The sequence below is a fragment of the Dasypus novemcinctus genome, chromosome 6, assembly GCF_030445035.2.
Source record: "Dasypus novemcinctus isolate mDasNov1 chromosome 6, mDasNov1.1.hap2, whole genome shotgun sequence".
Taxonomy (NCBI): Eukaryota; Metazoa; Chordata; class Mammalia; order Cingulata; family Dasypodidae; genus Dasypus; species Dasypus novemcinctus.
The window spans coordinates 35,103,043-35,118,370 of record NC_080678.1 but is presented as its reverse complement, the minus strand read 5'-3'; the positions used below and the strand labels follow the sequence as shown (position 1 = coordinate 35,118,370).

General features: G+C 44.8%; 1 protein-coding gene across 1 annotated transcript in view; it reads left to right on the top strand.

Annotated features, from left to right (window-relative positions):
* Positions 1 to 8,155: 8,155 nt before the first annotated feature.
* CPN1 (carboxypeptidase N subunit 1) overlaps positions 8,156 to 15,328 on the top strand; it is a 30,354-nt gene continuing 23,181 nt past the window's right edge. Inside the window, exon 1 of the mRNA XM_004459195.4 lies at positions 8,156 to 8,637. Coding sequence (XP_004459252.1) covers positions 8,415 to 8,637 — 223 coding nt within the window. The 5' untranslated portion in view covers positions 8,156 to 8,414. The remainder of the gene's footprint in view (positions 8,638 to 15,328) is intronic.

Sequence of the window (15,328 nt, the reverse complement as noted above, 5' to 3'; positions counted from 1 at the left end):
GAACAGCTGAGGGAAGCGGACTTGGCCCAGTGGTTAGGGCGTCCGCCTACCACATGGGAGGTCCGCCGTTCAAGCCCCGGGCCTCCTTGACCCGTGTGCAGCTGGCCCATGCGCAGTGCTGATGCGCGCAAGGAGTGTCATGCCACACAGGGGTGTCCCCCACGTAGGGGAGCCCCACGCGCAAGGAGTGCGCCTCATAAGGAAAGCCGCCCAGCATGAAAAAGTGCAGCCTGCCCAGGGATGGCGCCGCACACACAGAGAGCTGACAAAACAAGATGAGGTAACAAAAAGAAACACAGATTCCTGGTGCTGCTGATAAAGATAGAAGCGGTCACAGAAGAACACAGTGAATGGACACAGAGAGACAGAGAGCAGACAACTGCGGGGGGGGGGGGGGGGGGAGGGGGGAGAAATAAATAAATCTTTTTAAAAATCAAACAGAAACAGTTGAGGTAAAGATCCAAGGACTTGTGTGGGTAAAAGCATTTAATTACTCATTCATTCACTCCACAAGCATTTTATTGAGAATTTACTACATGCTAGGGAGACATCAGAGAATAAAATGGATAAATTCTTTTTAAGCCCACAAGGTGCTTCCATCCTCACAGGGAGAGACAGACAATAAGCAGATAAAGATAAAATGTGCCAGATGGTAATAAATGCTTTGGAGAAGTGCTGGGGACAGGATGGCTGACCCTCCTCAGGCGGGCCGTCTGCGAGGCTGTGGCCCAACCGAGGACTGGACTGGAGGGGACGGGTGAGGTTAGGCGTGGGTGCCTGTTAGAAATCCTGGTGCAGCCATGAGGCGGGCAGGTGGAGGTACAGTGCTGAAGTTCAGGGAAGTGGAGTCTAGAGACAGGCATTTGAGAGCCATCAGCACAGAGTGGGATTCGTTGCGGCTTATGTGGCTGAGACTGGCTGAGATCACCTGGAAGTCAACGCAGAGGCGGAAGGAAATGCAAAGACAGAGCCCCACAAACTCCAACGGGGTCGGGGTGATAAGAAGACCCCAACAAGCCCTTCCCCTGCACACCCCTCCACCCTTCCGTCTGGCTAACGGAACTCATTCAGAGCTCAGAGCTCACTTCAAACACATTTTCTTTCATTCATTTTTAAAATGTATTCAGCACGTGGTCCTGGGGTTAAGTGGTGAAGAAGAAGATAAATTAGTCTTGGCCTTCATTGAGTTTATCTTCTACTGGGAAGACAGCCAATAAACAAATAACAAGATAAATACAGACTGATAAACCAAACACTTTGATTGCAATCAACAGGATAAGACCAACCGTAACACGTGAAGACCCTTTTAGCTGAGGTGGGCAGGGAGACACGTCTCTGAGCAGTTAAATTCAGAGGTATCAGATGAGCTGGGAGCAAGAACCTTGTGGCACAGGATATTGGAAAAAGCTTGGCCTCTCTTTAGGATTATCTTTCTTACTCTCCACGCTTGGCCTGGTTCCCTCTGCTCGACTCTCAGGACACTTAAAACCCAAGTAGCTCTCAAAGCATGACTGGTGACTGGAATTGAGCTGGACTTTTCATTCAGTTATCAGTCCAGCCAAATAACATTTATGGAGCAGGGTTAAATCACATCAAGGCTGCCCTCCAGAAGCTCAGTGTTACTGCTGAAAGAAATTTAAAAACTAAGATAACTAGAGATGTGGGTTGGGGAGTTTGGTTCTTTTGCCTCAACAAATCTCTTTCTCTGTCTCCTCCCCACCTCCCCACTCCTCCCTACTTGAGGGTAAGTATCTGCCTTCCTCCTCCCCACCCTTTCCAGGGTTTACTGTACTCTTCTCTTTGCTCATACTTCTCTCGAGGGTTCTTTCCTCTGCTCTATATTCACTGACTATTGGGCTAACTGCACCAGAGGATGTGGAGGCCAGACCATCCTCCACTGTTTACTCATTGTAGGCTGGGCAATCCTCCTCTAAATGAGAACTACAGTACCCTCCTCCTGGGCTGGAAAATTATGAAGCATTATTAAATGTGGCCTAAGGCACAGTGGAGACTTGTTGGTCCAGTCAGGGGCAGCTTTGAGGACACTCTGAACCCAGAAAGAAGTGCCTAAAATTAGGATGAAAAGGAGAGAGAGAGCCCTGGAGATCCCATTTGGTCCAGGCAGACACAGTCAGCCGCAGGGCTGGCTTCCCAAGATTTGAGTCACGACCCTGGGAAGCTGTCAGACAAGTCAAACTTCTGTTCCAGGCTCCTGCACCTGAAGCTCGACCCCATACTGGAGATATTGAGGGGTATGTGTGTATGTGTGTGTGTGTGTGTACTCATTTCCTATTGCTGCCACAACAGATTGCCACGAAAGCAGTGGCTGAAGACAACACAAATTTATTTTATAGTTCTGGAGGTCCAAAGTCAGAAATGGGTCTGACTGGGCTGAAATCAAGGTGTCAGCAGGGCTGGCGTTCCGTTCTGGAGGCTCTAAGGAAGAATTTCCATTTCCTTGCCTTTTCCAGCTTTCAGAGACTGCCCATCTTCCTTGGCTCATGGCCCCATCCATCTTCAAAGCCAGCAAAGGCCAGCAAAGTCTTTCTCACATCGCGTCACTCTGCGACTCGCCTGCCTTCCTGTTTCACTTATAAAGACCCTTGTAGTTACATTGGGCTCAACTGGTGAATCCAGGATCCTCTCCCCTGAGATGAGACGATTAGCACTGAATTCCCTCTGCAGCCTTAACTACCCCTGTCCATGTAACATGATGTGTTCAGAGGTTCCAGGAATTGGGATGAGGAAATCTTTGGGAGATCATTCATCTGCCTACCACAGGGGGAGACAGGACTCTAGAAGTAATCTAGTTCAACTCCCCGTACCCCCCAGCAAGCCCTCCCAAACTAGATTAACTGCCCTTGCCTGGTGGCCCCTTGTGGTTGCGTCTATTACTCTTCCCCCAGAGAGACTGTCTTTTTCAATCTTTTTTTTTTTTTTGAGGTACCAGGGTCAGAACTAGGACCTTGTATGGGTTCAACCACTGAGCCACATCAGCCCCCTGAGTTGGTTTTTTTCATTTGTTTGCTTGTTTTTTATTGTTTTTAGGAGGCACTGGGAACCAAACCTGGGACCTCCCCTGTGGGAAGCAGGTGCTCAACTGCTTGAGTCACATCCACTCTCCTTTTTTCACTCTTTATTGTCAGTTTCTTCACTAGAATGTAAGTGCCACATAGGCAGGGAATCTTTGTTGGTTTTGTTTTAAATTTTTATCTATTTATTCCCCCTCTTCATTGTTTGGACTTGCTGTCTGTTCTCTGTGTCTGTTTGTTGTGTGCTCTGTGTCTGCTCATCTTCTTTTTGCTTTAGGAGGCACCAGGAACCAAACCCAGAATCTCCCATGAGGGAGGGAGGCACCCAATCACTTGTGCCACCTCCATTCCCTGGTTATTGTGATTCTCGTTGTGTTTCCTTGTTGTGTCTCCACGTTGCATAATCTCATTATGTCATCTTTTTGTGTCAGTCCATTGTATCAGCTTTCTGTCTTGCTAGTCTTCTTTAGGAAGCACCAGGAACTGAACCCAGGACCTCCCATGTGGTAGGTGGGTGCCCAACTTTAGACACTTTCGCTTCCCTGCTGGTTTTGTTTTAAATTAAAAACAAAAATCTGTAAAACCTTTACTTGTAAAGCTTTATAAATCCATGTGAGTGAATGAATAAATTGTATCCCCATTGTCTAGTATATTTCCTAGCACAGAGTAGATGCTCATGCTGCAGCTGTTGCTACAATCACTGATAGTAATTATGTTTATCAAGCCCTCATTATGTGTGAGGTACTGTGCGAAAGGCTTTATATACATTATCTTATTTGATTCACACAGCAACTCATGAGGAAGATGTTTTGTACCCCATTTTATACAGAAGGAAACTGAGGCTTATAAAAGCTAAATAATTTGCTCAAGGTCAAATGACCTCAGAGGGGTTGAACTTGGATTTTAAATCATACATGCTTAACACTCAAGTACACGTTCCCTCGACTTCTCTTAGCTGCTTTGAGAGGTGTCCTGTGCTCTCTGGCTTTAGGAGCTCTACTTGGTGCTCTATTTGGAATTCCAGAGGAGTCCCAGCCTCAACCCTAATACACAGAGGGTCCTCGTTTACAGCCCACAGCTCAGACAGGCAGGGAAGGTGCATCCCATCCCCGCGGTAGAGAACGGGAGTCATCTGTTTAGCACAAATGAGGTTCCCATTAAAGAACTAAGGCACATTTGCCAGGGAAATGGGAATTCTTCTGCAGAAGAACAATTTAGGATGACCCGGGGACCACTAAGCCAAGCCTTGGGTAGTGACAGTAGATATTGGCCAGTGAAAAGGGCCTGACATGGCAGCATTAGTGATGACTTCTCAGCCTTCTCTCGATCCCTGCCTACACTGTCTAGAGTGATAGAATCTTGTCAGAAAAATTTGGGATTTTAGCAGTGTGGGTAAAGCAGCAGCCCCTAGTATGGCCAATTTGGTATTTAACTTGGGCCAACCCCTTAGACCACCTGTGGGCCAGACTGGCCTGGCTATCTGGTGTTTACCAAGTATAACCAAGAGAGAATAGCTGCCAAATGACAGGTTATAAAAGCATAGAGTTTCCCTGGGACAGTTTGCTAAAAGCAGAGTAGCAGGATGCAAGGGGAAAAGTCAACAATGGGTTAGTTTGTCCACTCACTCACTCATTAATTCCTTTGGCAAATAGTGAGCATCTGTGCCAAGCTCTGTGCTAGAAGAGAAGATTGCCGGTGTGGGGTGGGGTGCAGTGTATCATTCACTGCTGTGTCCTAACACCCAGAACAGTGGATAAATGCATAACCAGCCAAGTGATAAGAATTGATCGTAGCAGCATTGCAAGAGGAAGGGAGGGAGACCCAGGTTTTGGAAACAGCAGAGCAAGAGCAGGAAGGAGGGAATGGGGACATGGTGAGAGACAGGCAGTACAGTGCACTGAAGTGTGAGACCGATGACAAGTCACGACTGGACCTGGTAGAAAGGACTTGAAGGCAAAGCTGAGGCAGCTGGATTTTACACTTTAGTGCATGAAGATCATTGAAGGTTTATTTTATTAAGGCAACTTCATTGAGATATAATTTCATATCATGGGAAGCCGATGTGGCTCAAGGGATAGAGCTTCCACCTACCATATGAGGACCTGGGTTCAATCCCTGGGCCCTCCTAGTGAAAAAGAAGAGGAGAAAGTGTGCCCGCGTGGCAAACCAGTGACTGTGAGGTGAGCCAGTGTCCATGTGAGTGCCCGCACGAGTGTCCACATGGTTAGCTGGTGCCCTGCACAAGTGAGTCACACTCCAAGATGATGATGCAACAAAAGAGAGACAAGGGGAGGGTCAAGGTGAAGCGCAGCAGAAACCAGGAACTGAGATGGTGCAATTGACAGGGAACCTCTCTCCACATCAGAGGTCTCCAGGATCGAATCCCGGTGAATCCTAGAGGAGAAAAAATGAGAAGAAAAGGCAACATAGACAGCAAAACCAGCAGGGTGGGAGGAGGGAAAGGGAGGAAACTAACTAAGTAAATACATCTTTAAAATAATAATTTACATAACATAAATTCACCCATTTTAAGTGTACAGTTCAATGATTTTTAGTAGATTTACCAAGTTGGCAAACCATCCCCATAATTCAGATTTAGAATATTTCCATCCTCCAATAAGATCCCTCTTGCCCATTTACAGTTATCCTCATTCCCATTCACAGCCCCAGCCACCACTAAATAGTGGTCTTTCTATATTTGCCTTTTCAGGACATTTCATAGAAATGGAATCATACAGTAGGTTTTCTGTGTGCCTGATTTCTTTCACTTAGCATAGTGCTTTTGGGGTCCAGCCATATTGCGGCATGTATTAGTACTTCATTCCCTTTTATTGCTGAATAGTGTTCAATTTTATATATAATCATACTTTATTTATTTCTTCACTAGTTGATGGATTTTGGGTTATTTCTACTTTGGGGCTGTGATGAATAATGCTGCTATGAACATTATTATATGCAAGTCTTTGTTCTCTTGGATGGATACTTAGAAGTGGAATTGTTGGGTTGCATGATAAATTTATGTTTAACTTGTTTTTTGCCATACTTAATTGTTTTTACTTCCTTTAGTTAGACTGGTTTATTGAGGTATAATTTGCATACCATAAAATTCACATATTTTAAGTGCACAATTCAGAGAATTTTATAAAAGAATTTTAAAAATTTATTTCTCTCCCCTTCTCCCCCCCACCCCATTGTCTGCTCTCTGTGTTTTTCTGTGTCCATTTGCATTCTTGTCAGCAGCACCTGGAATGTGTGTCTCATTTTGTTGTGTCATCTTGCTGTGTCATCTCTCCATGTGTGTGGTGCCACTCCTGGGTAGGCTGCACTTTTTTCACACGCAGTGGCTCTCCTTGTGGGGCACACTCCTTGCATGTGGGGCTCCCCTACACGGGGGACACCCCTGTGTGGCAAAGCACTCCTTGCACGTGGCAGCACTGCACATGGGCCAGCTTACCACACGGGTCAGGAGGTCCTGGGTACCAAACTCTGGACCTCCTATATGGTAGGCAGATACTCTTTCAGTTGAGCCACATCTGTTTCCCTCATGAATTTTTAAAGTGTATTTACACAGGTGTACAACCATTTCCACAGTCTAATTTTAGAACATTTCTATTATCCAAAAAAGAAACATAGTGTCCATTTATGCTCACTTCTCATTCCCACCCCAGGTCCTAGGCAATCCTATTCTACTTTCTGTCCCTATAAATTTGATTTTTCTGTACATTTCATAGGGGCATACAATATGTGGTCTTTGTGTCTGGCTTCTGTCACTGAGCATAATGTTTTTAAGGCTCATCCATGTTGTAGCATGTATCAGTATTTTGTTCCTTTTTATTGTCAAATAGCATTCCATGGTATGGCTTTTCCATATTTGATTTATCCATTTACCAGGTGATGGATGTTTGGGTTGTTTCCACTTTTTGTCTATTGTAAATAATGCTGCTATGTATATTCATGTACAAGTCTTTGTGCAGATGCATGCTTTCATTTCTCTTGGGTAGATACCTAGGAGTGGAATTGCTGGATCATAGAGTAACTATGTGTTTAACCTTTCAAGAAACTGACTGTTTTCTAAAGTGGCTGCACCCATTTGCATCAACAATGTATGAGGGTTCTTTCTCCCCATCCTCACCAACACTTGCTATTGCCTTTTTTATTACAGCCTTCCTAGTGGATATGAAGTGGTATCTCATTGTGCTTTTTTTTTTAAGATTTATTTTTTATTTATTTCTCTCCCCTTCTCCACACTCCCATTGTCTGCTCTCTGTGTCCATTTGCTATGTGTTCTTCTGTGTTTGCTTGCATTCTTATGAGTGGCACTGGGAATCTGTGTCTCTTTTTGCTGTATCATCTTGCTGTGTAGCTCTGTGTGTGTGTGGGGGGCCGCTCCTGGGCAGGCTGGGCTTTTTTTGCACGGGGCGGCTCTCCTTCAGGGCGCACTCCTTGCGCATGGGGCACCCCTACATGGAGACAACCCTGCGTGGCACGTCACTCCTTGTGAGCATCAGCATTGCACGTGGGCCAGCTCACCACATGGGTCAGGAGGCCCTGGGTTTGAACCCTGGACCTCCCACATGGTAGGCGGATGCTCTATCAGTTGAGCCAAATCTGCTTCCCTCATTGTGCTTTGATTTGTATCTCCCTAGTGACTAATAATGTTGACCATGGATTATTAGCCATTCATATGTCTTCTTTGGTAAAATGTCCATGCATCTCTTTTGACCATTTTTCAAATTGAGTTATTTGTCTTCTTTTTATTGCATTGTAAGAGTTCTTTATATAGTATGGATGTATTATCAGTTATATGATTTATAAAGAGGAACTTTCTTCCCAGTCTGTGGCTTATCTTTGTGTTTTCTTAATGATATCCATTAAAAGATATTTGCAGATAAAAAGACAAGACAAAGCTGTGCTTCAGAAAGATAGTTTTGGCAGCAGTGGGATAGATCAAAGGGGACAGAGAGAACTATTTTAAAATCTCCTTAATATAAAGGATAGATGCCACATTTCCTAAAATTCTCCAGGAATCAAAGGGTTTAAGCAGCTATTTATTAAGGCCTGTTTACAGTCCAGTTAATCAGTGAGCCAGAATCAGGGAAACTAGCCAATCTGGGAAAATGCATTTGAAAGGTTTTCCTGGATTAGGAGAGAAAGAGAAATGGAGGAGAAGTGAGAGGCTATTCCAAGAACTACATAATTTCCAACTTTGAACTGAGTAGTTCTGAACTTCCTTCCCAGGTGCTGTCACACTGGTGTTTACCGCCAGGAAACTAGAAAAAACTGGTTCTTGGGCCCTTGGATTTTGGCTGAAGAGGCCAGGTTGTTTGGAGAGGGAGGAGGGAAGGATCACTTCAGTGGATCTCCTTGGAAAAGGCCAGCAAGATGCCAGGTCTGCTCTCAGTCTTCCTCCGTCTCCTTCTTCTCTTCAAGTTGGCTGCCCCGGTGACCTTTCGCCACCACCGCTATGATGACCTCGTGCGGACACTGTACAGGGTGCGCAATGAATGTCCCTCCATCACGCATGTTTACAGCATCGGGCGCAGCGTGGAGGGGAGACACCTCTATGTGCTGGAAATCAGCGACCACCCTGGAATCCACGAACCCTGTAAGTCCGGAGCAGTGCTTGGGGCAGGACCCTTTCCTTAGAAATCCAGGAACTGAGGTGGTTTCCACGGAAGTCTGTGGAGCCCTCCACCTATGGAATATTGCCCGCTCCTCAGGCTGTGCTAAGTATTTCCCTAACCAGCCCTCAAACTACTTCTGCGCCTAAACAGCTCCAACCCCAATTTAACCTCCAGCCCATCTCACATTTTTGGGGTTTTTATGCCCAAGATCTTAAGGGTAAAAGGCGAGTTTTCTTCCTTGCTCCCCTCACATTCTCTTAACTTCCCTCCCAATCTTCTATCTTTCCCTTTGCTAAACTTCCATCTCTCACAAACCAATGCCTTGGGGGACACGGCAGAAACAATTATTCTTCTATTCTGCCAGGAAGCCCTTAAGGGTTTAGGAATATCTTTTCAGAGAATAACAGTGTGAAGAGTATGGTATCCTGGGGAGACTTTGAGGTCTGGGGTATTTATGTTATTTAAAAAATTTTTGTTTTGTTTTGGAGGTATGACTTTTATTTATTGGATTCTTTTTTGTTAGTTTATTTCTTTTATAAAAGTGATCATGTTTGGATTAAAAATCAGAAATTCAAGAAAAAATAAAAAATAAAACTCAACTATAATCTCACCACTCACAGATAGCCACTGTTAACATATTGATATGTGTTGTCCAGATTTGTTTCCATATGTATTTAACCCCGGCACACACATCTATATAAGTTTTTGCAAAAATTGATTCACACTATAATACCTGTTTTTCTCATTTCATAGTCTATTATGAACAGGATCCATGTCTGCACATGTAGATCCACATCATAATTTGTTTTGACTGCCTAATATTCCACTGCATGGATGTAGTTAACCATTTTTTATTAGTGGACATGTATGCTGTTTCTAATTTCTTACTGCTTTACTTGCAGCAATTGTGACATCCAAATTATGTCAGCTGCTCTTTCAAACTGTCAGTCTCAAATCTCCCTCTTTCTCTCTACTTCCATACCTCCTACCCTAACTGGACTTTATCACTACCTGCCTAAACTATTGCACTAGACTCCTGACTAATGTCCCTGCCTGTCTTGGTTTGTCAGGGCTGCTGCAACAAGATACCACAGGCTGGTTGATTTAAACAACAGAAATTTATTTTTTCATGGTTCTGGAGGCTGGAAGTCTGAAATCAAAGTGTTGGCCGGGCCATGCTTGCTCTTAGCCTGGAAAGCATCCTGCCCCGGTTCTGGTAGCTGGCTGGCAATCCAGGGTGTTCCAGGCATGTGGCAGCATCACTCAAGCTCTGCCTCCATCTCATGCCCATTTCTCTCTCTGTCTGCCTCCTTCTCTGTATCCAAATTCTTCTCCTTATAAGGATACCAGTCATGTTAGATTAACACCCACTCTAATCCAGTTTGACATCATCTTAACCAATAGCATCTTCAAAGATCCTATTTACAGATAAGTTTACATTCACAGGACCAGGGATTAAGATGTCAACATGTCTTTTGGGGGCACACAATTCAGTCTATAACACTATTCTCTGAACATTACAGTTTATTTGGCACATAGACCCCAGAACAATTTTCCTAAGTATGTATGTAATCCCTTACTCTTCTGATTAAAAACATGCAATGAAAACCTCATACCCAATGGATCCTGGTCATGACAGCTTCAGAATATTACATTGGAGGGGTACAGGGAGGGCCATGTGGTTAGAAGTGGGGCTAAGGGCCTTTGAAGCTACACTTGCATAGCAAGTACCCTGTTTTTACTCAGGTCGTATGTTCAATGTGGAAGTTTGCGGGTGCTAATGGACCTTATGTAGTTAACCTTTATCCCATGCCCTCTTTCTTAGTGCTTCCTCTAGCATTCATGGTTCCTCTGAAGCTTTTTCACACTATTCTCGTCTACATCTTTTCTCTAAAGTTCTGTAACTTTAGCTGTTCTTCTATTCATTCATTATACAAATATTTACTGAACATCTACTACATGTGAACACTTTTATACCTCTAGATATACCACAGAGATTAAAACAAAGACTCTGCCCTATGGGGCTTAATTCTAGTGGGGCAAGACAGTCTGAAGATAGATACTGTAAAGGGCACTGTAAGTATATTATAGGACATGGAAATCAGTGCCATAAAGAAAAATAAATCAGGAAAGGGAGGGGGAATGACATGGGGGCATGGGGGAAGGTGGAGGGGGTTGGTTGTTGCTCACGAAGGGCTTCTCCAGTGGTGTGAAATTTTTTTTTTTTTGAGGTACCGGGGCCAGGGATTGAACCTGGGACCTCATATGTGGGAAGCCAGCGCACAACCACTGAGCTACACTGGCTGCCCTGAGTTGGTTTTTTCATTTGTGTGCTTTTGTTTTTAGGAGGCATGGGGAACTGAACCCGGGACCTCCTATGTGGGAGGCATGTGCTCAACGGCTCGAGTCACATCTGCTCCCTCAGTGGGGTGAATTTTGAGCCTAGATCTGGGAGCTGTGATGCAGCCAGCTGTGCTGACTGCGGGGAGGAAAACCTTGGTGGCTGGGCAAGAGCAAATGCAGCGCCCCCGGAGCAGGAGCATGCGTGGCCTGTGGGAGGAACAGCCGGGAGGTCACTGCAACTGCAGCAGGAACAAGGGGAGAGGAGAGGCAAGTTCCGAGCACTGTGGGCTGTAAGGGCCTGGGTAAACATTTTGGCTTTTACTCTGAGGGAAGTGAGAAGCCATTGGAGGATTTTGAGCAGAAGAGTGAGGTGATCTGACTTAAGTGTTGAAAAGATCATTCAGAACAAGGGTCAGCAAACTACACCTTGAGGACTGGCCACCTGTGTTGGTCGATAAAGCCTTATTGGCATACAGCCACCCCCATTGGGTTTTGGGTTGTCTATGACTGCTTTTGATGGCAGAGCTGAGTAGCTGCGACAGAGCCAATATGGCCTGCAACCGAAAATACATCCTATCTGGCCCTTTACAAAAATGTTTGCCAACCCCTGACTCAGAAGAAGACACTTTAATAGGGCTGGAGAGATGTCAAGAGACCAAAGGAGATTTGTTACAATAATCCAAAGGGTGAGAGTGTGGGGGCTCGAGTCAAAATGATAGCTCTGATTATTAGGAGAAGTGGTTATATTCTGGGTATATTGAAAGTAGAGCCAAAGTAATATGATATTGAGCACCGACAAAATATAATTGCTAGGTTATATACAGCAGTGGTTCTCAGACTTTCAGATTGCACAGAGAAGTAAGAATGTTTTTTTAATAAATAAAAGAGGTTGGGAGCAGTTGTAGCTCAGTGGTTGAGCACCTGCTTCCCATGTACTTGTCCTGGGTTGATTCCCCAGTACGTTCTAAAAAAAACAAAGAGGTTGGAGGAGACAGGTCCATCAGATAATTCTTGGTACCAGAAAGTGCGGTGTTGCTATTGCAAATACCTGAAAATGTGGAAACAGCTTTGGAATTGAGTAATGGGTAGAGGCTGGAGGAACTGGAGGAATTGTGAGGGGCTTGATAGAAAAAGCCCAGATTGCTTTGAAGAGAGACAATTGGTAGAAATATGGATGCTAAAAATACTTCTGATGAGCCCTTTGAAGGAAATGATGAATGTGTTATTGGAAAGTGGAGGAAAGGAAATCCTGGTTATAAAGTGGCAGAATTTGGCAAAATTGCATCCTGATGTCAGATTGAAGGCAGAACTTGAAAGCAACAGACTTGGATATTTAGCTGAGGAAATTTCCAAACAACATGTGCAAGGTGCAACCTGGTTTCTCCTTGCAGCTTATAGTGAAAAGAGAGAAGAAAGCAATGATTTACTAAGGATTGAACTGTTAAGCACAAGGAAAACATCAAATAATAATTTTGAAAATTCTGAGCCTATCCAGATAATGTGCTCTGAGATGAAGACCAGATGCTTCTCTATCAGAGACCTCCCTGAGCTTTCAGAAGTGAGTCCCCAGAGGTCAGGGCTCCAGGTGAGGGTTTAACTGAACGACCCTTTGCTGAAGAAAGTGTGACTGAACAGTGTCCCAGTCAGCCATTTCAGTGGAAGTCAGGATTTGGAAATGCAGTTATCCAGGAAGGATCTGTGGAAAGTTCATTTGTCTGATGGTTTGGGCTCACTGGAACTGCGCACAAAACTAGCAAGGGTTTTGAGAAATTTGAACAGAAGTGGTGTCTGAAAGGGACAAACTGAAGGAAGAATAACTTCAAGGGCAGAATCATAGAAGCAAAAGTCTGGACCGAAAAGATCTCTGACCAACAGAGTGGGCCCATCCACATGCGTGGAAAGGGCAGGTCTGCCCCTGTGCTAGGAGCCACCATCCAAATGCTTGGGGATAATGGGGCCTGTGCCCCGGCCTTCTGGGAGACCTGGCCGCTGGGCAAGAGCTTGGAAGGGGTGGGGCCGTGGCTCCATCAGGCTCAGAGGACAGCACAGCGATCCATAGATGACTCTCACACCTTGAAGTCTAATGGCATTTGTCCTGTTGGGTGTCAGACATGTCTGGGACCTGTGATTCCTGGTTTTCTTCCAATTTCTCCCTATCTGGAATGGGAATAATTATCCTAAGCCTGTCCTTCTTTTGTGTATTAGAAACAGAGAACTTGTTTCTATGTTTCACAGGACTAAGACAGAGAAATTTTGCCCCCGGACCACACCCAAAACTGATTTTGATGACACTTTGTTCTTAGCATGTTCTAAAATGGCTTGAAGCTTTTGGGATGTGATGGAATGAAATGTATTTTGCATGTGGGAAGAATATATCTTTTTGGGGCCCAAAAGTCAGACTATGGTGGACTGAATTGTGTACCCATTTTGAACATGTTCTTGGTTTTGGACTGCATTCTGATGGGTTTGGACCCATTGTAAACAAAGATCTCTTCAAGATGTTACTTCAGTGAAGGCGTGGCCCAGATGAATCAGGTTGGGCTTTAATCTGAATTACGGGAGTCCTTTATAAGCAGAGTGAAGGTCGGATGGAGAGAGAAAGCCATGGGGAGCAGCCAGAAGGTGGAAATCAATGGAACCTGGAAGAAAAAGGAGAAGACGCCACCATATGCATTGCCATTTGATGGGAAAGGTAAGGACCAAGAGTGACTGGCAACCAGCCCCAGAAGGCCGCAGTCTTCTGGGAGAAAGCATTGCCTTGCTTACAACTGGATTTTGGACTTCTCCTAGCCTCAAAACTGTGAGCCAATAAATTCCCATTGTTTAAGCCAACCCTTTGTTTAATATTTGTTTTAGCAGCTAGGAAAGTAAAACAAGGACTAACATAGTTTTCCAAATTTTATTTTACCGAATAAGACTATGAAGAAAACTGCTTGCCATCTACTTTCACCATCCTTTCTTAAATGGAAGGATATTTTAACACCAAAAGAAATTAGGAAAGACCATATAAGAGTAAAGAATATACATTATGGAAAATTCATTACATGATCCCTGTGAGTTACAGTCATTCCTTTGGGAAAGATTGATGTTGGTATACTAAAATAAACAATAATGGATCAAGCCCTAAAGGAAATTTAAAAACTCTATACGGGAAGTGGATGTGGCTCAACTGATGGGGCTTCTGCCTGCTGTGTGAAGGGTCCGGGGTTCAATACCCAGGGCCTCCTGGCCCATGTGAGCTGGCCCACGAGCAGTGCTGCCACACAAGGAGTGCTGTGCCACGCAAGAGTGCCCCCCTGTCCCGCGTAGGGGAGCCCCACGCGCAAGGAGTGCGCCCTGCAAGGAGACCCGCCCCCACGCAAAAAAAAGCGCAGCCCGCCCAGGAGTGGCATGGCACACGCGAAGAGCTGATGCAGCAAGATGACGCAACAAAAAAAAGAGACACAGATTCCTGGTGCCACCTGACGGGAGTGGGGGTGGATACCGGGGAGTGCACGGTGGGTGGGCACAGAGAGCAGACAGCGGAGGGGGAAGGGGAGAAAAACAAATAAAATAAATCTCTAAAAACACACACAAAACTCTACATTCCTAAAGCCAGGTCTAATGAAGGAAATAGGACTTGTGCAAATGAAGGTAAACCCCCAGGTACCATACAAGGGCATTCAGCAAAGAACTCATTTCCAGCAGGGAAGGACGTCCAAAATGGCTCCACAGAAGAAGTAACATTTGAATAGCACCTAGAAGGCTGGCGAGGAGGATTTGGAAATGAGGCAATGAAGAGGTCCAGAGTCAGAAAAGTCATGGAGACAAGAAAGTTTTTTGGGGGGAGGGGAAGGGAAATCATTTACCAAGAGCTTTTCTCCTTTCTCCTTTCTTTTAAAAGGGGGACAAGAACAATATTTTTCTAGAACTGGTTCTAGAAGCTCTTTTCAAGCCTCACTTCTTACTTTGGACAGTTAATATGGGAAAGAGAAAAATAAGGGACGAGACATAAGTAAACTCCTTCCTACTCTATGTCTCAAGACATAACATTATCAGACAGGAAGGATAGATTTTAGTTTCCTAAGGTCCAGGAAAATGAAGTTTTCAACAGGGATGGTTAAGAACTGTTAGGCTGTAATCTAGAGGACTTTATGAGAGCAGGTCTTGGGAAAACACCATCTTTATGTCTCTGAGAAGTAGTGTGGTACTATAAATGGTACCTGGCTTTGGGCTTGGTCATATAGCTAGCTGAGGTAGACAAGGTACTTAATCTCTGACTCCTGGTGCCCTCATCCTGGGGTTAACAACACAAGACTATAATCATGAACGTAAAGTGCCTGGTACAGG